General features: G+C 39.4%; 2 protein-coding genes across 2 annotated transcripts in view; one reads left to right on the top strand and one right to left on the bottom strand.

Moving 5' to 3' along the window:
* Positions 1 to 17,457, bottom strand: part of PRKCE (protein kinase C epsilon) — a 525,000-nt gene extending 507,543 nt beyond the window's left edge. The window contains exon 1 of the mRNA XM_049115863.1: positions 17,363 to 17,457. Within this exon, the coding sequence (XP_048971820.1) occupies positions 17,363 to 17,419 (57 nt within the window). The 5' untranslated portion in view covers positions 17,420 to 17,457. The remainder of the gene's footprint in view (positions 1 to 17,362) is intronic.
* Positions 17,432 to 23,655, top strand: part of SRBD1 (S1 RNA binding domain 1) — a 189,609-nt gene continuing 183,385 nt past the window's right edge. Inside the window, exons 1-2 of the mRNA XM_025465747.3 lie at positions 17,432 to 17,564; positions 22,928 to 23,007. Coding sequence (XP_025321532.1) covers positions 17,514 to 17,564; positions 22,928 to 23,007 — 131 coding nt within the window. The 5' untranslated portion in view covers positions 17,432 to 17,513. The remainder of the gene's footprint in view (positions 17,565 to 22,927; positions 23,008 to 23,655) is intronic.

Genomic DNA, 23,655 nt, shown 5'->3' with positions numbered 1-23,655 from the left:
CATTGGTTTAGCGCCGCCGTCAACCCCGGGCATGATCCTGGAGACCTGGGATCCAGTCCCACGTCAGGCTCCCTGCGAGGAGCTTGCTTCTCCCTCTGCCTGTGTCTCTGACTCTCTCTCTCTCTCTCTGTGTGTCTCTCACAAATAAATAAATAAAATCTCTATAAATAAATAAATGAATAAATAAATAAATAAATACTTTCTCCTATAGCCTCTGCCACTTCAGAAATATCACGATAGTATATGCAGAAATGCCAAATGCTTTTTTACATCTTCCTTCCAGCCAAATGCCCCCAACTAGGTATGTTCCATGTGGTGGAGCGCTGTGAATGGCAGGGGTCAGCTCTATAGCTGATGGGAAAGGGGGTAGATCATGTGGAGTGGTGGCTGCCTTCCAACAACCATCCACCACCCCCTACTTCCTTGTTGAGATTGTTTTGTTTTGCTTTTGATGGGAGGTTATGTATATCTCAGAAGCTGGATCCTCCCCAACTTCCCAAGTCCCGGGAGTGAATTCCTGATCATTCTAAGGCTCTAAGCCAATTGCAGGAAGTACAAAGCACCCCCTTACCTGTGATTAGTTTAGGACTGAACATATAATACAAACCTACACAGTGAGAAGTGGAAGGGGGCTTTCTGGAAAGAAAATGATGAAAAGAAACAGTTCCTTAGTAATGCCTAAAATACCAATATTAGTGATTATTTTTCCTTTTAAATTAAAAATTGCCCTTTTCTTTTAGGTTAATATATTTATAATGCAAGCATGTCTGGAAGGAGTTATACCTGGGCTCATGTTGTCATGAATCAGTTAGTTAGAAATCTACAAAGATTTGGCTGGTTTAAGGAAGTTTCATGGTGGCCTCTCCAAAAGACAGGATCACTTCCTAATTTCTGGAATCTAATCCTTGGAGCTGTGACTATTACCTTACTTAGAAAAAGGGTCATTGCAGATGTAATTAAATTAAAGATCATGAGATGAGGCCTTCATCCTGGATTATCCAAGTGGGCTCTAAATTTAATGACAAATATCCTTTTAAGAGTAAAGCAGAGGGAGACTGACACAGAGAAGGTGATGTGAAAACAGAAAACAGAGGCAGAGATTGGAATGATGAGGCCATAAACCAAGGAAGCCAAAGAAGGAGGACAACAACCAAAAGCTGGAAGAGGAAAGGAAGGATTCTCCCCTTGAGCCTCCAGAGGTAGTAAGGCCCTACTGATACCCTGATTTCAGACTTCTAGCCTCCAGAACTATGAAAGAATAAAATTTCTGGTGCTTTAAACCTCCTAGTTTATGGTACAGCCACATGAAACTAAGACCAGTGGCATGGACTTGCTGAGTGATTTTTTTAAAAAGATTTTATTTATTTATTCATGAGAGACCTAGATTGAGAAAGAGAGGCAGAAACAGGCAGAGGGAGAAGCAGGCTCCATGCAAGGAGTCCCTAGTCTCCAGGATCAGGCCCTGGGCTGAAGATGGCGCTAAACCGCTGAGCCACCCGGGCTGCCCTTGCTGAGTGATTAAATGAAATAAAGATGAAGAAACAGAAGTCTTCAGGTCATAAAGAAGAATTCATTGACTCTACAAAGGTCAGCTTTTCTTCTGCGTCCCAGCTTTCACCATAAGTAGGCCAGTTAGCCTGTGCCTTGCTCCATACTCAAAGATATAACCTCTAGTCACACATTTCATCTCAACCCTGGCTCCTCACTTTGACCATGTGTTTCAGATGCATGCCCTTTGACCCAGGAAGTCAGATGAAACAGTATGGTAGACTGTTCAATAAGAATTTTTCTCCTTCCTCGGGGTACAACTCAAAGAGCCTTCAAATTTCCGTAAGAAGGACACCTTTGGTAGATTCACTCCTCCAGGTAACTCTGACCAGGTAACTGACATAGTTTTTGTTTTTAAAATATTTTGTTTATTTATTCATGAGAGACACACAGAGAGAGGCAGAGACACAGGCAGAGTGAGAAGCAGGCTCCCTGCAGGGAGCCCAAGGCTGGACTCGATTCCAGGACCCTGGGATCACGAACTGAGCTGAAGGCAGACGCTCAACCACTGAGCCACCCAGGTGTCCCAGTAACTGACACAGTTGAAGATTCTGGAAAAGAGCTAGGAATAAAAGTTGGGGGAAAGGAACCAATGTTTGTTGTACAAGTACTGTGAGCCTGGTCCTGTGTTAGATACTCACAAGAATTGTATGTGATAAGTAGCAGTATTTCTCTTTCATATATGGGTAAACTGAGTCTCAGAGGGGACATAATATGCCCATGATCACATAGCTTGTAAGTGACAGAAACAAGACTCAATGTGGTCTATTTGGCTCCCAAACCCAGGTTTTCTGCACAAGAAACTGCTGTTTCCCTGTGGAAGTGAGAAAAGACTCAAGATTGAGAGAAAGATGAATGAGAGAAGCATTGGGTTCATGCTTCTCTGTCACTCTATCACCACAGGCAGCAGAACATCCTCAGTGTCCCTGGAAAGGAGCAATCAACTCTTTGATGAGATGTGTCCAGGCTAATTAAGGACAAAATGCCACTCTGCATACGAAATGACACAGAGCTTTTACATGGTTCACTGGAGACCTGAGCTTCTTGGTTACTCTGGAACCATGGATCACTCAGAATTGAAAAGATAAGATTAGTTGCCTACCTCAGGCTTTGGAGCTTGTTTCAACCCAGGTCTGGTGACTAGTACTAGTGTGAGCCAAAAGTCTATTTGAAAAAGGAGGCACTGCTGTTGATTTTTCCCATTTGATTTCCCCCATGCTCCCAATCCACTCTCCCTCAGTCTGCAGAGCTCTCCCCTGGAAAAGGTATACTCACTCTGTTTGAACTGTCATTAGCTTTCAGGGTGGTGCAACTAGGAACAGAGCCAGAGGCCACCTTTCCCTCCAATCCTTAAGAATTGCCCAGAGAGCACCAGCTAAGCTTTTAAGAAAGATTAAGCTTACCATAAGGAATACAGTTTTTAAACCCCTGGTTATTATTACTGATTTCTCTCTTGCACCCCACTATTTGGGAAAATCATGCTTCCTTCTCATTTCTTCCAACCTTCCTTAGAATATAATTATACTTTTCTAGGAAAGGAAACTGTCCTATTTTCAAATCAAGCAACCACACACTTGTTCCTTCCATTAATAAGCTTAATTCAGAAGAGGCAGGTGGAAGACTATCTCTGGAAAACTGTTCTGGGTGTATGCATTAAGACTAGTCTTTCTTTCACTGGCTTGTTTGCTTTAATTAGCTTTGAAGTTTACCAAAGCTCCTCTGGTCACCACCCAGCAGGATCTGTTTACCTGTAGTTCAGCTTTGCTTGTGACATTTCTCTTAGAATATGGACTAGATCTAGGTTCTAAGTCCCTGTCTGACCAGTTGCCAGCTGTGCGATTTGGAGTGAATTACTAAATGGCTCTGAACCTATGTCCTCATCCACATAAAAGAGGCGAGTCATCGCTGCCACCTACTCACAGTGTTGATATAAAACAAGAGAGAGAAGATATATGAAAGAACAATGAAAACACTAGAAGTTGGTAGAGCAGATGTCTATAATACCATTGTGAAAATCTTAGCCCCACCAGGATGTTCGCTGTCACCACTGCTCAGCATTCAGCACTGGTCAGAGATCCTGAACTTCAATAGCTTGTAGTTAGAGAACACTTTATATCCATTTATACTAACAGCTCAGCTGTGGCCCTAAGTTGCAACTGAGTATCCTAAAATAGGATCCTATACCATGGGGGTGAGTGGTAAGAGAGGAATAAATTTGGATGCCCCTAAGAAGATATCCTTTGTTCCCATGCAGGAACATACTCATTTCTGACAGTGCTGTGGAGCTTCAGGTGGGACCCTTCTGGTAACTTCCTTTAAAGGCCCCCTTCTCATCTGGCTCAGTTATGACTTGCCAAATGCTTCATAAATGAGAATCCAAACCTATCTTTTTCTTTTTTTTCCTGTTGGATTTACATAGAGAAGGTTCCTTCACAGGCTGGAAGGTAATTTGTTTTAATCTTTTTCAGGTATTTTGTGCTTAGCATATAGAAATGCAACTCATTTATGTATGTTGGTTTTATATCCTGCAACCTTACTGAATTCGTTGATTAGTTCTAACAGTTTTTTGTTTTGTTTTTTTGTTTTTTGGTAAAGTCCTTAGGAGTTTCTACATATAAGATCCTGATATCTGAAAACAGAGACAATTTTACTTTTTCCTTTCCAACTTGGATGTCTTTTATTTCTTTTTCTTGCCTAGCTGCTCTGGCTAGAACTTCTATCACTATGCTGAACAGGAGTGGTGGGAGCAGACACCCTTGTCCTGTTCCTCACCTTAGAGGAAAGGCTTTCAACCTTTCACCATTGAGTATGTTAGCTTTGGGGTTGTCATAATATGGCCTTGATTATATTAGGGTGCATCCTTCCATACCCAATTTATTGAGAGTTTTTATCATCAGAAGAGGTTGCATTTTGTCAAATGCTTATTCTGCATCTATTGAGATTATATGATTTTTATCTTTCATTCTATTACTGTGGTGTATCAAATTTATTGATTTGCATATGTCAAACCATTCTTGTACCCCAGGGATAAATCACATTTGATCATGGTTTATAATCCTTTTAATGAGCTACTGAACTTGGTTTACTAATATTGTGTTGTGAATTCTTGTAACTATATTCATTAGGGATATTGGCCTGTAGTTTTCCTTTCTTGTCGTGTTCTTAGGTGGCTTTGGAATCAGGGTAGTTGTGGCTATGTAAAATGAGTTTGGAAGTGTTCCCTCCTCTTCCATTGTTTGGAAGACTTTGTGAAGGATTGGTAATTAATTCCTTAAATGTTTGGTAGAATTCACCAGGGGAACCATCTGGTTCTGGGCTTTTCTTTTGGGGGGGTTTCTGATTACTCATTCAGTCTCCTTACTCATTATTGGTCTATTTTGATTTTCTATTTCTTTGTGATTCAATCTTGGTAGATTGTATGTTTCCATGAATTTATTCTTTTCTTTTAGGTTGTCCAGTTTGTTAGCTTATAATTATAGTAGTCCCATTGATCCTTTCTATTTCTATGGTATCAATTATACTGTCTTTTCTTTCATTTCTGAATTTATTTGAATCTTCTTTTACTTAGTCTAAAGATTTGTCAATTTTATCTTTAAAAAAAAACCAGCTCTTAGTTTTGTTGAATTTCCTTAAAACAGCTATTTTGAATTCTTCACTCATCAGGTAAATTATAGATCTTCATGTTGTTGAGGTCAGTAACTCAGTTACTAAATTATTGTGGTGTTACATTTTCTTGATTGCTCATGTTTCTTGAAGTTTTGTATTGCTGTCTTTGCATTTGGAGTAGCAATCACCTCTTCTAGTATTTATTTACCAATGTATCCAATCTCTCTCTCTCTCTCTCTCTCTCTCTCTCTCTCTCTCTCTCTCTCCCCCTTTTTTTTTTTTTTTTTTTTTTTTGCTTCAAAGGTATGCTGGAACCTCTCTGCTGGAAAGCTATCAAAGGCTATCTCTCACCCATGAATGATTGTCTGAGACAATGTTTTCCAGGGCTCCCAGACTGTGGTCCAGAAGGGTTGGAGTTGGTTCATAGGCCACTGTAGAGTACACAGCTGGGACTGAAGCTTATATGCCCATTACCTGATACACATGCGGGCAATACTCCTCCCAGACTCCTTAGTATATGGTGCTGGATTGCATAGCTCCCCAAAAGGTACCTTTGTCCAAGGATGGATGCCAAATTGTTGTTGTTGAAGGATGGGACATGATGAGGGATGTTTTATTTACCCATGATGCTGATGCCATCCAACTGGAAGATATTTGCACTTGGAAGCCAGGTCCTCATGGACTCTCCTACTTTAGACAAAAAGCACCTTAAGTGCAATCCACAAATGACAGGGCTTCACACCCTCGTGACCTCCTAATTGTCCTTCTTGGGACACACTTAGGTTTGTTCCGTGTCACTTAATTGTGTGTCTTAGTCATTTATTGCTATGAAGCAAATTACCCTAAAACTTAGTTGCTTAGAGCTACAAGTGTATATCATCTTACATCATTTGAGTATACAATTCAATGATTTATAACATTCACAAAATTGTGCAACTATCACTCTTATCATGTAATTCCAGAATATTTTCATCATCAGGAGGAGATCGAAATCCAGGAATAGTTTAGGTGTTTGGTTCTGGCTCTGGATCTCTCATGAAGTCCCAGTAAGAATCAATCATTTGAAGACTTGACTGGAATAGGAGGGTCTGCTTCTAAGAAGCCTCATTCACATACCTTGCAAGTTTTCTGGTTTCTGGCTGGAGGCCTCAGTTCTTGAGGGCCATATTTCCTCACTATTTGGACCTCTCCATAGGGTTCCTTGAGTCAAAACATAGCAGCTTGGTTCCCTCAGATATAGTGATCCAAGAAAGAACACAAGAGAGAAGCCATGTTTTATGTCTTAATATCATACTGACATACTATAGAAATTAGTTACTAAGCACAAACTTCCGCTCAAGGAGAGAAATCTGGTTTCACCTTTGAAGGCACCAGCATCAGAGAGTCTGTGGACATAATTTAAAACCATTAGTGTGTTTTTCAGAGCTGGTCACAACGGCCAAGATGAAGTACAATTAGTACAGTTTGCTGTCAGGCTATCATATCCCTTAATCTGGACTTTTCATCTTTTTTTTTTCCATTAAAGATTTTATTAAGTAATCTCCACACCCAACGCAGGGCTCAAACTTACATCCCTGAAAGCAAGACTCTTATGCAACTCCAACTGAGCCAGCCAGGTTTCTGTGGACTTTTCATCTTTTCTTAATGCAAGTATGGTGCAGTGGTCAGGTACATAAACTGGGTTCAAAATTTGGCTCTCCCTTTCCTAGCAGAGTACCTTGAGCAAATTACTTAACTTCAGGTTCCTTTTCTATAAAATGGAGGTAATATCCACTTACAAAGTTTTTGTGATGATCCTGGGAATGCTTGACTCAATTTTCAATGTCCTCAATAAATGTTGATGAAACCCAAGATAGCATACTTTCTTAAGTAACCATTTCAGTCTGTTGATTTCTTATGAGTTTATAGCCAATTCAAAATCTGTTTTATTTTTACCATATTAAACTATGAAGTCTGGTCTCTGACACTGATTTTCTATAAATGCCTTTTAAATTAATTTTTAAAAAGATTTTATTTATTTGAGAGAGAGAGAGAGAGAGAGAGAGAGAGAGAACCTGTAGGGGAAGGGGCAGAGGGAGAGGGAGAAGCAGATTTCCTGCTGAGTGAGGACCCCAATTCAGGGCTTGATCCCAGGACCCCGAGATCAGGACCCAAGCCAAAGTCAGATGCTTAAACAACTGAACTACCCAAGTGACCCTTAAATTAATTTTTTAGAATAAGTAAAATTTATATGCTGTAAGTCATTTTAAAGTTTTTAATTCAGTGGTATTCACAAGATTGTGAAACTGTCATCACTAGCTTATTCCAGAACATTTTCATCTTGCCGAAAGAAATCCTATACCCATTAGCAGTCATTTCCCAATACCCCCATTCCAATACCCTGCCAACCAACAACCTACTTTCTGTATTAATTTGCGGAGTGTGGGCATTTCATATAAGTGGAACCATACAATATGTGGCTTTTTATGTCTTCTTTCATCTAGGTTATGTTTTCAAGGTTCAGCCATATTGTAGTATCCATCAATACTTCATTCCTTTTAAAAGCTGAATAATATCCCATTGTGTGAATTTGCTACATTTTCTCTAACCTTTCATCAACTGATGGTCAGTCAGGTCATTTCCATTTCCTGGCTATTACAAATAGTGCTGCTATGAACATCACGTGTAAGTTTTTATATGAACACATCTTTCATTTCTCACGGGTATTTATCTAGGGTGGAATTGCTGGATCCTATGACAACTGTTTAATTTTTTGAGGAACCTCTAAACTCCTCTTAGAGGAGTTCAAGGACAACTTTATTATATTTCCTTTTACTGATTTCAGAGATCTTTTTTTTTTACCCAGGAGTATGAGATGATTTTTGACCCTTTTTCCCAGTCTTATGATTTTATCAGTCAGCCAGTCTGATTGGAACTAGGTGGAAATCTTTAATCTTTTTTGAAGATTTTATTTATTTATTCGTGAGAGACACAAAGAGAGGCAGACATAGGCAGAGGAAGAAGCAGGCTCCCTATAGGGAGCCTGATGCAGCACTCAATCCCAGGACCAGGGGATCATAACCTGAGCCGAAAACAGATGCTGAGCCAGCCAGGTGCTCCAACTAGGTGGAAATCTAATCCATTTCTTCATCACTTCCACTAAGATTTTATGACAGATGGCATTTTGCTTACATCAATAAACTTTAGATCTTCCAAATTCTCCAGATTATATAGTTAAAAAATATTTATAGTTATATGTAATATAGTTACAACTAGGTTATAGTTAAAGTGTAATTCACAGGAAGAAACATAGGAGTCAATAAATTTAATCACCTTATTTTAGAGGAAAAAAATTAGATGAAGTGATACGCCCAAGGCCACTAGGTAGTGTCAGAGACAAGATTTAAACTCAGTTCCATAAAAAAAAAAAAAAAAAAAAATTCAGTTCCAATTTTCACCCAATTATGATTGTTGCTTTTTTTTTTTTTTAACGACAGAAATCTTTTTCATTTGAGTGTAGTTGACACACAATGCATACTTGTTCTTTATGGGTCCCTTGACTTGATGGGGTGCAGTTAAGTTATTTAGTTTGCTGGCAAAGTAAGCCTCTCTTTAGTTTTTTCCCCCACACCATAGCCACAACCTGGCTGTGGCATAAAATGTCTAACAAACCTATTCTGGGGCCTTTTAATTACCTCTTTTTCTTTAAATTTTAAAAAGAGTATGACATTTTTACTTTTTCAGTGTTAATAAACATTCTTTTTTCCTTCATATTTCCCAGGAATTCCCAAGAATGATTTTGTCACATCTGTGTGTCTTAGTGTGGTGATTGGTATTTGTGTACACTCAAAGACTTTAACTCCTATAAATTGACTAGATATCTTCTTAGCATTTTTCTTCTTTCATGGCAAACTTGAGTCCTTCTTCATGATTTTTGTTCTATACTTTCCAATTTGAAGATCTTTCCAATTTGAAGATCTTTCCAATATGAAGATCTAAATGGCATATATAGTACATATAAACAGAATAATTACATCTTGCATGCAATCAATGGCATTCTAGGTTTGATAAGATGTATTCTTTCATTTGATTGCATATGCAAAGAATTTTTTCTGGGAGGATTTGCAAGAAACTGGTAACATAGGTTGCTCATAGGGATAGGTACTAGTGGCTGGGGAACAGAGGTGACAATTTCTATCATATTCCTTTTTGTATATTTTGCACTTTGTCCCGCATAACTATGTTAACAAATAAAATGCTTTAATAATAAATTCCAATTTAGAAAAATGCAACTGGACATGAGTGCTCTTGACACCACTACTTTGTTCAGACTGTACATAGCTTTGTGTTTGTTCCTCATAATGGCCAACGAGCACTGTGAAGGAAGGGATGGGCCATTGCATGCACCACTCTTCATCCTTCATCCAGAGTCCAGCATGGTACCTGACCAGCCACGAAAATCAGCTGACATCATCCCTTTCTTTCAGGATTCTTGTCACTTGTAAGTCATCACCCAGATATTTGCTAGTTAAAAACTAAGTTCGATATAGCTGTTCCCCTCATCATTTCCTTGATATTTCTACTGATGAATCTATTCCATAAACCAAGGTATAAATATATCAGATATTGTTTTTGTTAGACTTTGATTTCCAGCAGAACCATCTAGCAGTATCTAGATGAATAAGGAGAGAAGCATCTTGAAAAGAGAAGAAAATAGTTTAATTGGCACCAGTGTACTTGGCAATAACTGGGCTGCTCATACGTGGTATTTGCTAAACAAACCAGGAAGCAACTGCAATGAATGACTCTGAGATGTTGGCAGTTACGGATGCCATTAAAACAGTATTGCCAATTCATTCCTGTTGTTGATGATATTTAGAAATGCAGAGATCCATTTCCCAAACCACTCTGCATGCTTTATACACACAAAACGCAGTATTAAATTTCAAGTGGCAAAATCAATCCTAGCAATCCTGGGTGACAAAGAATCACTGATAACCAGTGCAGATGTCAAATATCAGGCCTATTTCGAGAATAACTCAAAAAGTTTAACACAGAAGTACAATTTTTAGGGTCACAGCTTGATGGATATGGGATCAAAGCCAGTGTTGGCTAGGTGTGGATAAGAGCAGGATCCTGGGTGATTACCATCAAATCCTGTTGGCATTTGTGGTTCCTTGTTACAGGCAGGCTGGTGCAGGGTGAAGCAAGCTTAAAGACCCAGCAGTGAAATGAACGATTTTCAGTGGTTTGTGTTTTAGGGTACAGATGTGATATTTTCTAGAATTAGGATAGACCTAATTTTATATAAATTTACTTTTTACTAAGATTGTTTAATGTTCAACATAAAACATTTCTTCTTTTTTTTTAAGAATTTATTTATTTATTCATGAGACACACACGCGCGCGCACACACACACACACACCCACACAGAGGCAGAGAGAGAGAGAGAGAGAGAGAGAGAGAGAGGGGCAGAGACACAGGCAGAGGGAGAAGCAGGCTCCATGCAGGGAGCCCGACGTGGGATTCAATCCCGGGTCTCCAGAATCGCGCCCTGGGCCAAAGGCAGGCGCTAAACCGCTGCGCCACCCAGGGATCCCCCTTTTTCTTAAATCAAGTGCCCAGGTAAAATCAGGGTGATCTTTCTGTAAGCACTGAACACCCCATCAGAATCACCTGGTATTGTCATATATACATAGATACAACCTTAAACTCATTACCCTGGGATCTTGGAGGCCAGGGACCAGAAATCAGTCTTTAAGAGGAGCTCTGCTGGTGATTCCTATATGCATTAAAATTTGAGAAACACTAGCCAATAATTTCTAGAAACAGGCCTGAAAGTTATGGGAATTATAGACCTGGTTCTCCTGACAACAGTTCATGACAGAAAATTATCAAAGGCCCTTATATATGCAATAGCTACTTCTGCTAAACTCTCTAACTTGCATAATCCAACAGGAGTTTCTCAGCAAACTATTTGGATTTTCTTATATTCAGATCATAGTCCAGTCTAAAGAAAATATCCTGTTATGCTGTATGAGCACTATAGCTTAGCTAACTTTCCACATTATTTGCTAAAGCTTGTGGGTACCACCTTTTTAATTTTAAGCATTCTTTTAGTGTGATCATCTTTCACTGTGAAATTAGTTCATTTTTATACAAAGAATGTTTTCTGTCTGCGCTGATGTTGGTTTTAGAAAAATTCCTGTATGTAAAAATGTTGGTGGTTTTGATACCATCTCTTAGCTAGCCTCTTGAAGAACACGAGGCTGGGGCAGTTTTCTTTGTGGTCAGGGAAAAAAATCACTTTTTGCGTGTTATTATGCTGGTAACTGCCTGTGGTAACTTAAAACTCTTAAAGCCAAGTGTCATATTTGATAAAGGACTAGTATGCATGGTACATAAAGAACTCTCATGATTCATAAACCATAAAAATCCAATAAAAAATTGTCAAACTATTTTAACAGACACTTCACCAAAGAAGATATATGGTGGCAAATAAATTAGTAGTAAACATCATTAGTCATTAAGAAAATGCAAATTAAAGCTCTAATAAGATACTCCTACATACCTATTAAAGGGAAGAAAGAAAGAAAGAAAGAAAGAAACAAACAAACAAACAAACAAACAAACCGGACAATATCAAGTCCTGGCAAGGGTGTGGAGCAACTAACTCTCATGTACTATTAGTAGGAATGCAAAATGGTATAGCTACTTTGGAAAACAATTTAGTAGTTTCATAAAACTAAATACTTATCATATGACCCAGCAATCCTGTTCCTAGGTCATTTATCTACCCAAGAGAAATGAGAATATACACTCATACAAAAAACTTGTATATGAATGAATGTTCATAGCAGATTAATGATAGCCAAAAAGTGGAAAAAACTATATGTCTATCAACTATTGAATGGATAAACAAACTGTAGTACATTCACAATGGATTGCTAACTGGTAATAAAAAGAAAAAAAAACTACTGACACATGCAATAACATGGATTAGTTTCAAATGCATTATCCTAAGTGAAAGAAACCAGACTTAAATGGCTAGGCTACTTACTGTATGACTCCATTTATATGACAATCTGGAAAAGGTAAAAATCATTGAGACAGAAAACAGATGAGTGTTTGCAGGGTCTGGGCTTTGGATTGGGGGGAGACTGAGTACAATGGGGCATTAGTTTTTTTAGGTGATGGGAATGTTTTAAACCTTTGATTGTGGCTATATGACTGTATATGTTTGTCACAATAAAATAGTTGAGTTTTACTCTATGTAAATTATATTCAAAAACCTGATTTTAAAAAAGGGCAAACTTGGGACTTATCTGACACACAATGCTTTTCTGAATTTGAATTCCAGTTAGTGAGTGAAGCTTCCAGTATTAAAACTTTGTAGGTATTCTGGATGAGTGTTTCTGGCAAGCACTTTGCAGCTTATTAACTGTAAGACAGACCAGAGGTGTTAGAAACAAAACCTAGTTCTGATGTATAGTCTTCAGATATGGATCCCCATGGTGAAGAACAAAATTAATTTGGCTCCACTATGTTGCCTTTCATCCCTTGCCTGCAACCCAATCAGCTATGCCATCATTAAGATCCTAATGAGCCCTGTGGGGTTTCTATGCTTAGATCTCAGGTTGTTTAATGGATATTTGGGGCCTTTGAAGGGGTCCCTGGACACTACTTGAGAATGAGAAACTCATCATGAGAACAATGCAATATATTTGCTCATGAATCAACTGATTGAGCCTTTTAGCCAGTGAATTTGCCAGGCAGGTGATAAGTGGAACAGTAGACCATGCAATAAAGTATTTCATCTACTATTCAGGTATTTTTTTGTCTTAATCTTGCTTTTAATTGCATTCATTACAAAATATCTTGATGATTTGTTAAAAAAAAAAAAGCAAGTAGGAAAACACTGAAAATTTCAGTTTTCAGCTAAAGCAGAATTTATATTCTAGTTCAACATGTAGGTTCCACAGTTTTACTTCATATAAGATAAATTAAATGTATCTAATCCCTCTGAATGATGCCTGAATATCCATTTCCTAGAAAAATCTACAATTAATTTCCTCAGGCTTAAGTTATGGCTCCTCAAGATCCATTCAACATTTTATCAAAATTCAGGATTTTAATCCCTTGAATCTTTTTCCTTTTACACAAGAAACTGACATACTTACTCCGGGCTAGAAAAATGTCCTAAAAAAAAAAAAGAAAAAAGAAAAAAGAAAAATGTCCTCAGCACTAGACTAGCAAGTTGGAATTATGCTGCTGCTCCCAGTCAGACTAAAAAAGTAACAGGAAAGGCCAAGTATGGGAACCCAACTACCAGCCTGGTCTAGCTCACTTAACACCCTTTTTCATTTGGAAGACAGAGGCAGTCTGCTCTCTGGTAACCAATCTCTTGTATTTTGCAGGAAATCTCTAAGTTCCCGGCTGAATCACTGAGAGAAGCTCTTTGAAGCCAATGAGTTTCAGTGTTAGGAATGAGAGCTTCTAATAGTGGGAAAGTGGATGGGCACAGCTAATATGCAATTCATGTACTAGGGCTTAGTTTCAGTTTGTGTATTCTCTTATCTTAAACAGACTCCTCTACCTTTGCTAGGTGATTGACTCTCAGGGACAAAAAATTTGAGCTTCCAAAAGTACACTTGAGTTTTTAAATGGTAACCCATCCATGGCAGGAGCTTTAGATTATTTTCATGGTATGAGGAAGGATTTATTTTTACTTCAGGCACATTCTTTGGGCCACAAGTTAGTTCTACTATTTTATTAAATACCTATTATTTGTCAAGATTATTAGGAACTGTGTGGGTGGAGGGAGAAGTTGGAGAAGGGGAGACCAAATGACTAAGACTTAGTTCCAAGATTTAGATCCAAGTACCATACAATTTAGTGGGTACAAAATATAGTACATCTATATTTAGAATTTTTGTTCCCATGGAACTTTGATTAGTTTGAAATGAAGAGGAAGAAGGGCCTTGTAATGTCCTGGGTGGGTAGACAGTTCTTGATTTAGTATATTTAGAGATTTAACAGTTCCTGAGCATCCAAAGATTCAGTCTTGCACTGGCCAACAAGGTGGAGAAAGGAGAGATCTTTGCTTTGAGTTGGTAGTATATGGATGTCTTTAAAGGTACTGGGTTTAGAGGCCTGGGTAACTTAGTTGGTTGAGCTATCGACTTTCGGTTTCGGCTCAGGTCATGATCTCGGGATCCTGGGAGTTAGCCATAAGGCTCTGTGCTCAGCGAGATACCTGCTTGAGGACTCTCTCTTTCCCTCTCCTTTGCCCTTCCCCTCCTTAAATTAAAACAAACAAATAAATAAATGTCTTAAAAAAAGAGAGTACTAGGTTTAAATCCAGATCTGCAATTTAATAGCTGATATAACTTCAGTCTTCTCATTTATAAAGAGGATTATAGCAACATCTCATTGAGATGTAGGTTAAATACACATACATGTAAAAGCATTAACTTAGTGTGTGACACAAAGTAGATGATCCATAAATAGAAGTCATTAACATTATTACAGTGTCCCTGGGGAGACAGATCCCATAGGGAAAAGACTTGAAAACACAGACAATAACATGCAAGTGATAACATACCAATAAATACCATATTAACAGCTCTATGTTTTGCAGCAATAAAATAAATAACCTGCATGCAAATCCAAAACATGTTTCATTACTCCCAAACTCTATTGCATAAGTCTCAGGTGAGAGTCCAAATTATTCCAGGCTAAAGCCATGAATTTTTTGAAATTCAGCAATTAAGATCCAAAAGTAAACAATAGACTGGGCAAGGTCCTAGAGAGAAAAGGCAGTTTTTATGCTGGGGCCTGGTTTATACTTAGTGATTATAAATTTCCTTTGACAGCTTTTAGTAGGAGTGATTGTCTTGCAAAATTCCAACAGAGAAATGTTTTCTGGACAGTGTTACTTGTCTCTGGAGTACGTCGCCACCTGCATTAATTTTAGAGGACTCTGCCCCAGCTTTTATTTTTCCCAGATGTCTGATGTCTAAAAATTTATAGGTTATTTACTTCAACTTAGTAATCTTTTTTTTTTTTTTTTTTTTTTTTAAGATTTTACTTATTCATTCATGTGAGACAGAGAGAGAGAGAGGCAGAGACACAGGCAGAGGGAGAAGCAGGCTCCATGCAGGGGAGTTCCATGTGGGACTAGATCCCAGGACTCTGGGATCACAACCTGGGCTGAAGGTGGCGCTAAACCGCTGAGCCACCCTGGCTGCCCTCTTTTTTTCTTCACCAGTGGAAAGTCAAATATCCCTGATGGAGGAGTCAAGATCTAGCATAATGCCGGTCAATCTCTACTCTCACCCTCACTTTATACTGTGGCTATTTTGATATACAATCCAACCCTGATTCTAGATAATATCCCCGACCTTAAACGTGGGTAGCACAATTTGACCTCAAACGTAGTTGAATAGTAAACAGTAAATTATTATTGTTGATTATCATGACCCAGTTTCCCCTTGTCATCCAGAACTGTAATGTGTTCTCTAGTATTTTCAGAACTAGAAATTATGGAGCAGACTGTGATTATAGCAGACGGTTCCAAACCTTCTGGAACCATTTCAAAAGGCAACATGAGACTACAAATTAAGAAGAAAAAAAAGAACTCTGCAATCTCAGAAATTGATCCTTACTGTCCAGGAAGGTTAGGTATAGCTGAACAGACTTACTAAATTCAAAGAATCCTGTTTCTTCCTGTCTCAAACATTATCCAGCAAAATTTATGGTCACTTTGGGTAAATCTGTAGCAAGGCTCACTGATAAGACATTTCAATACCTTGTTTGGCCTTTCAGTACTCAAAACACATGAAAATGAGTCATTAGCAAGGAAAGCTGCTCTATAGAATCTTCTAAAAGTTTTTTTTCTTGAAATAATTAAAAAAATTTTTTTTTTTAAGTAAACTCTACGCCCAATATGGGGCTCAAATTTGCAACCCCAAGATCAAGGGTAATATGCTCTACTGACTATGCCAGCCAGGCATCCCATATCCATAGGATTTTGATCTGCTAAATTGAATCTCAACAACAGACTTATTTCCCTAATTTTTCAGTCTAATTTTTTTGGGTCTGTTATTTTGAGTTTACAGTGTGGTGTGTTTGGAAAAAAAAAAAAAAAAAAAAAAACGAAACAACAACAACAACAACAAAAGAACACACGTCAAAACACAAGTCATTTTTTCATTTCTACTGAATACTGGTTTTGAGGAAATATATTCAAGGTAAGGGAAAGAATTGCTGGGAAGGCCCTTCATGGTTTTTAACTTGCAATGGGGGAAAAAATGGAACTTGGGGGATGCAAGTGGGGGTGAGATTCTTTGGAGTCATCAAAATAAAAAGCAAGAGCTACTTTTGTTTTGGTGGGAAGGGAAATGGAAACGCTGGGATTAGGAGCAGGGCTCACCTGGGAGACACTGGGTCTTTAGGACAAAAATCACAGCACTTTTTCAAAGCTCTGAAAATGAAATGGGTCAGGGTGTTGTTCTCCTTTTTGACCAAGGTGAGGTTATGTGGGAGAGGCGCTTGAGCCCATGAACTCTGTGAGCGCATTTGCTCGGCATATGTAACGGGGCACCTTATGAGGGATGGGGTAAGACGAGGGAAGGGGTGGAAACAAGTTCAAAGACATCAAGGGCTTTGCCCACGTGCAATAGGAAGTTGCAAACCGATCCACTTGGCAGCGCAAGCCGCCGAGACCGAGACCGCAGCAGGACAGCGAGGACTCCAGGGTCAGGCTCTTCCTTTAAGGTAGCAGGCGCCTCAGGGGCGGTGTGAGGGCTTCTCAGAAGAGGCAAAACGTGGGTATTTCCAGAGACGAAAGCAAAACCCCTTGTCTTGGGGCTTAGGAGGTAATGAAACACGCTAAACATACGCCTAAAACGCGGCCAGGGAAGTTCACGGACGACGATTAAAATCGACTTTGGAAAGAATAAAACTTGACCGTTTCTCATTTTTCTACTGCAAATTCCGAGTGATGTAATGAAAAGAAACATTCTTGATTGAATTTGAAAGAAGCTGGATGCGAAGAGAGGAAAGCGGGTGAAGACACGAGAAAGCACCGGGAGGCGCGCCGCGCGGGTAACACCGCCGCCCCCACCTCCCCCAGGACCCGGGACAAGCGCTCGCCCCCGAGCCCCCGGCCCCCCGAACCGCCCCCCCCCGCCCCGCCGCGACCCCGCCCCGGGAGCAGGGCCCCACCTCAGCGCTCCCGCGGGATCCTCGCTCTAGCCCCGCCTCCGTCCGGCTCCGCTCCATCCCGCTCCGGTACAGCCCGGCGACTCTGCGGCGAGCCTGAGCGCAGCGAGGCGGGACTTCCGGCGTTTGAAAAACTTCCGGCGGGAACCGGAAGATGCGGTCACACACCCAGCATCCCGGGCCTTCTGACTCGCCGGGCGGGAAGGTGAGCTGAGCGTCCGCCTGGGCGGTGTTCCTGCGGCCTCGCGTGAGCGCGGAGCCCGGGCTCCGGTGTTCTAGGGGCCATTTAAAAAGTTCGGAGCGCTCATTTGGGAAATCACATCCCTCTTTAAAGTGCTAAGTCTCATGACATTTTACGGTCTGCGGTCTGTGTCTTCCAGCCTACACCCGGAAACCCCTCTGCCTGCCGCGTGTCACCTGGCGCGTCCTCTCAGCGCGTGGGGGCAGACGTGGGAGAAGCCGGGCAAACCCAGATTGTCTCTGTACCTCAAGTTATCGGAGATGGGGGAGGAAGCGCCCTTTTCACCATCACATCATGGCCTGGTCTGCGTCAACTCCGTCCTTAGCAGGGCGCCTGGCTTCCAGGAGGCTCCGAATAACTCTTGAGGAAAGGAATGAATGAATGGGAACTCTCTAGGCAACTTTCCTGTAACCTCCCACGCGCCAGAATGCCATTCATAGAATGTTTGTGGAATGGGAAGCAAGCCTAGGCTTGATGTTTGGAGCTCTGGGTTCTAGCTACATAACCAGAATATAGGTTCTCCCTTTGAGTAAACCATTTCACCTCGCTGGATCTCAGGCGTCTGATTTTTTTGTCGTTGTGGTTGCCTTTGTTTTTGTTTTAAAGGTCTGTATGAGTTCTGAGGCTCTTTCCACGTCTATTACTTTATTTTTATTACGGAAGGATCTTTGCTCACGTTCCGAGCACTTTTTGTACTCAGGGAAATTTCTTTAGGTGCCTCTTAAAAAGTTGTTCACCTCTGCTCTTCCTAAAATTTCTCGTGGATTTCCCAATTTTATTTTATTTTATTTTATTTTTTTATTTATAAAAGATTTATTTATTTATTTATTTATTTATTTATTTATTTATTTATTTATTTATTTATTTATTTATTTATTTATGATGGACGTAGAGAGAGGCAGAGACACAGGAGGAGGGAGAAGCAGGCTCCATGCTGGCAGCCCGATGCGGGACTCGATTCCGGGACTCCAGGATCGCGCCCTGGGCCAAAGGCAGGCGCCAAACCGCTGAGCTACCCAGGGATCCCGGATTTCCCAATTTTAATGTAGCGTTTACATGTGTGCCAGTTTCCTCATCCCCCTCCCCTTGATTTTTCAGTTGCCCTTGTTTAGTGCCTCCTCCCTGAGTAAGGTCACAGCAACTGGTTTTGAATGTGCTCATGTGTCCACAGAGCTGAGACAGCCTTGAAAGTTAGAAATCTCAAGTCACTAAGAATAGGAAGGTTCATCTATACCATCACTCTTTGGAAAGAACAATGAGTGCCATGTGTGCTATTGCCTAATAGTGATGGGGAAAAGTGTATACTCCTCTATAAAGACCGTTTTGTATATATTCTTATGTTCATTTAATCAATAGTTATAGAGCAGCCGTTAAGTGCTAATCTCTGTTACCGAGAAGTGAATAAGGCAAATGTGGTTTCTTCCTTCATGGAGTTTACTGCCATAGAGTAAACATGGGGGATGCAGACAATAAACAAGGATAATTATAGATTGTGCTTTGTGTAGTACTGTATGAAGGAAGTAAATGGGGTCCTATAATAATGTGATATCTGAGAAACCCATTTTAGGCCTAAAATGCTGAGGCCTAAGAGATGAGGAGCCATCCTATTGATGAGCAGGGAGGATAGTGTTCCAGGCAGAGTGAACCTGAAATGGCAAAGGATCATACTTGTTATAGTGACTGAAACAATGTAGTGACTGTGGCTGAAGACCTATGGCACATGATAAAGGTGGTTAGAAAGGTAGGTGAGGGTCAGTTCTGTAGGGTATTCTAGAAGGCTGTGGTAAAAAAAAAAATATATATGATTTGATTCTATGTGGAGAATGGAGTGGGAAGTCATTAAATGGTTAAGCATTTTCTAAATCATCTTTTTTTTTTGCATTGGTATGTGGAGAATGAGTAGTAAAGGCAAGAGGGGAAGCAAGGAAGCTAGTTAAGAGGCTATTACAGTAGTCTGGGTAAGAGATATTGAAGACTAAAGACACTGGAGATCACAGAAATTTAGCCTATATTTTGGAGGAAGAAGTTATGTTACTAGTAGACTGGTTGTGGGAGGTAAAAGTAAGAAAGATTTGCAAGGCTTTGGCTAGCAAATAAAACTTTAGAGGATGATAGATGTATTCAGGATCTTGAGTGTGGATATGGTGTACATATGCCAAAACTTATGAAGTTTGTACACTTTAAGCATGTACAATTTATTATGTCAATTATTGCTCAATGAAGCTATTAAAAATTTTCCAAGTTTCTGGTTTAGCCATTCACTTAGGTGGATGATGGTGCCATTTACTGAGATGGGAAAGACTGGGGTAGGAATGGGTTTTATAACAGGAAATGGTTATCAAGACTTCATCGTAGATATGTTAAATTTTAGGTAACTTTGAGGCATTTACATAATTTCATAGGCATTATGAATAATTTACTATGTAAATCCGTATCTTAGGCAAGATTTGGGATGGAAGTATTGGGATCGTTAATAAGTAGATGATATAGATATTTAAAACCGTGGAAATGGTTTGTTAGTCTAACAAATCCTGTGATATGAGGAAAGGGAACATGGGAGGAGTGAAGGTTGAGAAACAACTCCCAAGAACACTCTGGTCTTTAAACTGGAATATGCATATCCTTGGGAGTATGCCTGGTGTAGGCAGCTTTTAAGAAATAATTTCTAGGTCCTTAGTTTCTGTATATACTTTTTCTAAAACTGATCACTCTGAAATTAACCGTGTGCTCATGCATATTCTCCTTTCCCACCTTTTCTTTTTTTTTTTTTTTCTTAAGAGCACACAGAAGCACATGTGCCAGAGGAGAGAGAGAGAGACAGAGAAAGAGAATTTTAAACAGGCTCCATGTCTAGCACAGAGCCTGCTGCTGCAAGGCTGGATCTCACAACCCTTAGAGCATGACCTGAGCTGAAATCAAGAGTCAGACATGTAACTGACTAAGCCACACAGGCACCCCCTCCTCCTCTTTCAAATTCTTATTTTTCTAATTGTCAAAAGACAATTTTATATCTTATCTTTCAGTGGTAACAGTGCTTCCAGGGTGCCTAATTAAGGGACATTTAGAAATATTTATTTCAAGGAAGTCTTCTTTAATGGTTAAAACATTTTATGAGACTACCAGCATTTGTCTACCCCTATTTTAAACCCATTTCTATTAAGGATGAAGTATGGAGTGAGAATTGGTGAATGGTGGTCCATAAGGGAATGTTCTGAATTCAGGTATATTGTAAAATAGGGTGGTGGGAGTAGATGATTTGGTTAGGTTGTTTGTTGGGAAACTTAGTATGTTCAGGTTTTTATTTTTGGGCTAGTCAGATTGTCCAGCGAAGAACCTTTCCATTCTTCTCCCTAGAGAGTAAGGATCTGACTAGGAGCCTAGTGGGAGAAGAGGACTAGGGGGAGGGGTTCTCTACATTTAGCATTCCCATGCCCACAACTATACTTGATGTCCTCTAGCCTAGAAACTGTTTTATCCTCTCCAGAGAATAAATTTCCAGATCTCCAGATGTCTTCCTGGGTCAGTTGCTTAATAGCATAAAGTAGAATAGGGCCTCTAGAGATATTCCTTTGCCTCATACAGCTTATACCAGCCCTTAGTCTCTTCATCCATAGTTCCAAGGTATCAGGCACTGCTTCTTAGGATTTTTTTTGAGGATAGTGCAAAGCAAATTGGTTTGCTTCTGGAAAGGTCCCACTGCTGACTTGGAATTTTAATTTTTATGTAGTGAAATCTGTTTGTCTTTTTGTCTTTTGAAATTTTGAGTTATGCCTGGAAAAATTTGTATACCCCCACCTCTACTCCAAACTATGAAAATGATCATCTTTATTTTCTGTAGTACTTTTATAGTTTTATTTTGTACATTTTAAATCATTAGCATAGAATAAAATTTTGTTCAGCGTGTGGCAGTAGGACTTAAATGTTTGTTTTTCTCCACAGGGATAGCTTGTTTTCTTAATACCACCTATTGAATAATTAATTTCTGCCCTGGTTTGAAATGCTACCCCATCATACACTGACTTTTTCTGTTTGCATTTTTGTTTTGTTGTGTAAAATGCAGGTAACACAGAAATTAGAAGTTACCCTTTTTTTTTTTTAAAAAAGATTTTGTTTATTCATGAGAGAGACACACACACACACAGAGAGAAGCAGAGACACAGGCAGAGGGAGAAGCAGGCCTCCTGCAAGGAGCCCAATGTGGGACTCCATCCCAGATCCTGGGATCACGCTCTGAGCCAAAGGCTCAGCTGCTGAGCCACCCAGGTGTTCCAACCCATTTCTTTATGATCAATATCTAGAAGCACTTATTTGAAGAAAGATGACCTGCATAAACATAAAATGACAAAAAGAGAGGTGAAGAAGATGAAAGATTGTCCTGTCTACTTCCTGGAGACTCTTGTTTCTTTTGTTCTGCTTTCCTCTCAGTGTTCTCTTGGTTAATAGTGAGTTGATCTATATAGAGCTGAGGGCACATGTTCTGTTTGTGACAACCTCTTGTTATTTCTGTGAGGCATTCCTTTTCCTGTAAGTGGAAGTTAGAACCAGAGGCATTATAAAATATGACTGGTTTAGAAACTTTTAAAGGGTTCCAAGCATGTCAGAGTCTAATGTAGTTCTTACGGCTTGACATACACTCTTTAGATAATAAAATTTAGTAGCTAAAGTAAATTTGCTTACTTTCTATATTATAGGATGTCTCTGGTTATTTGTCTCAAGTTTTTAAAAAGTTAGGCCTTTGAATTTAGTAAATATTTTATAATGACATTAGTGATTAATTTATTTTTTTATTTTCAAATAAGTGTTAAATACTGTAAATTTTATTTTAAGGGAATGGATATCTTTTTTAGGAATAACCTGGCTGCTTGTTTAGTCTCGCAACATCATTTATTTGATTGTCAGCTTTGTAGATAGGCTTTTCTTTTATATTGTAAGAAGATACAGAAGTGGGAAAATACTTCTAATCTTCGAGATACCTAGTTTAATAGAGGATTTTGTCATTTACTGTCTGATAAGCCATTTAGTACCACTTGGGGTATACTCAGTCATATAACTCTAAAAAAATTAAAAATTGTCACCTTGTTGGAGCTTACATTTTTCCAAAGGTGGCCTATACTCATCATGCTTTTAAATCATTTGAAGCTGTTAGCTGCTCTTATAGTTGGCAGCTGTGTGGGAGGGGAAACCAGTTCTTCAGGCTTTTGAATGCTTCTCATTTTTTTACCAATGGCATTTTTTTTAACATCAGGCACATCACTTTATGGACAACATAAGTGATCAGTCATTCAGGTGATTCAGGGCATGCTGATTTTATGTTCTGTTTCTTTCAGATGTCATCATTGCCAAGAAGAGCAAAAGTAAAGGTCCAGGCTGTGGTATCCAAAGATGAATTCTCTTCCTTGTCTGAGTTGTAAGCATACTGGTTTCATATGGGGTTACAAGAATTACGTATATTTTAAGGAGGAATGCATTGTCACTTACTAATGTAAATCATTTAGGTTGAAGAAGGCTGTGTCTGTCTTTCTCCCTTTCTTAATTTCTTTTTTTAAAGATTTTATTTATTCATGATAGACAGAGAGAGAGAGACAGAGAGACACAGGCAGAGGGAGAAACAGGCTTCATGCAGAAGCCCAATGTAGGACCCGATCCCAGACCCCAGGATCAAGCCCTGAGTCAAAGGCAGATGCCCAACCGCTGAGCCACTCGTGTCCCAAGGCTGTCTTTTTCATTCATTAGTGAAACAAATGTTTATTGAACTCATGCTGTATCTCAGGCTCTATCTCAGTGTTGTTAAACTATTGAAGAAGGAGAGAGAAAGTAACCAACCAAATATAACATGATATTTATACTAGAACATAAGCTCCCTGAGAGCAGGGGAGTGAAGACCTTGGAAAGACCTGAAGGTATGAAAGATGTGCTTCAAGAGTGAGCGCCAGATGCACAATTAGTAATAAGAGATGACCAGCTGTCTTAAAACTGCCCACGTATAATAAAATAATACGTGTAATTAATGTTTTTCTTTCTAATACCTGAAAGCCCTTTTGTGTCTGTCATGTGA

This window comes from Canis lupus, chromosome 10 (assembly GCF_003254725.2).
Source record: "Canis lupus dingo isolate Sandy chromosome 10, ASM325472v2, whole genome shotgun sequence".
Taxonomy (NCBI): Eukaryota; Metazoa; Chordata; class Mammalia; order Carnivora; family Canidae; genus Canis; species Canis lupus.
This window is presented reverse-complemented; position numbering and strand designations above follow the sequence as displayed.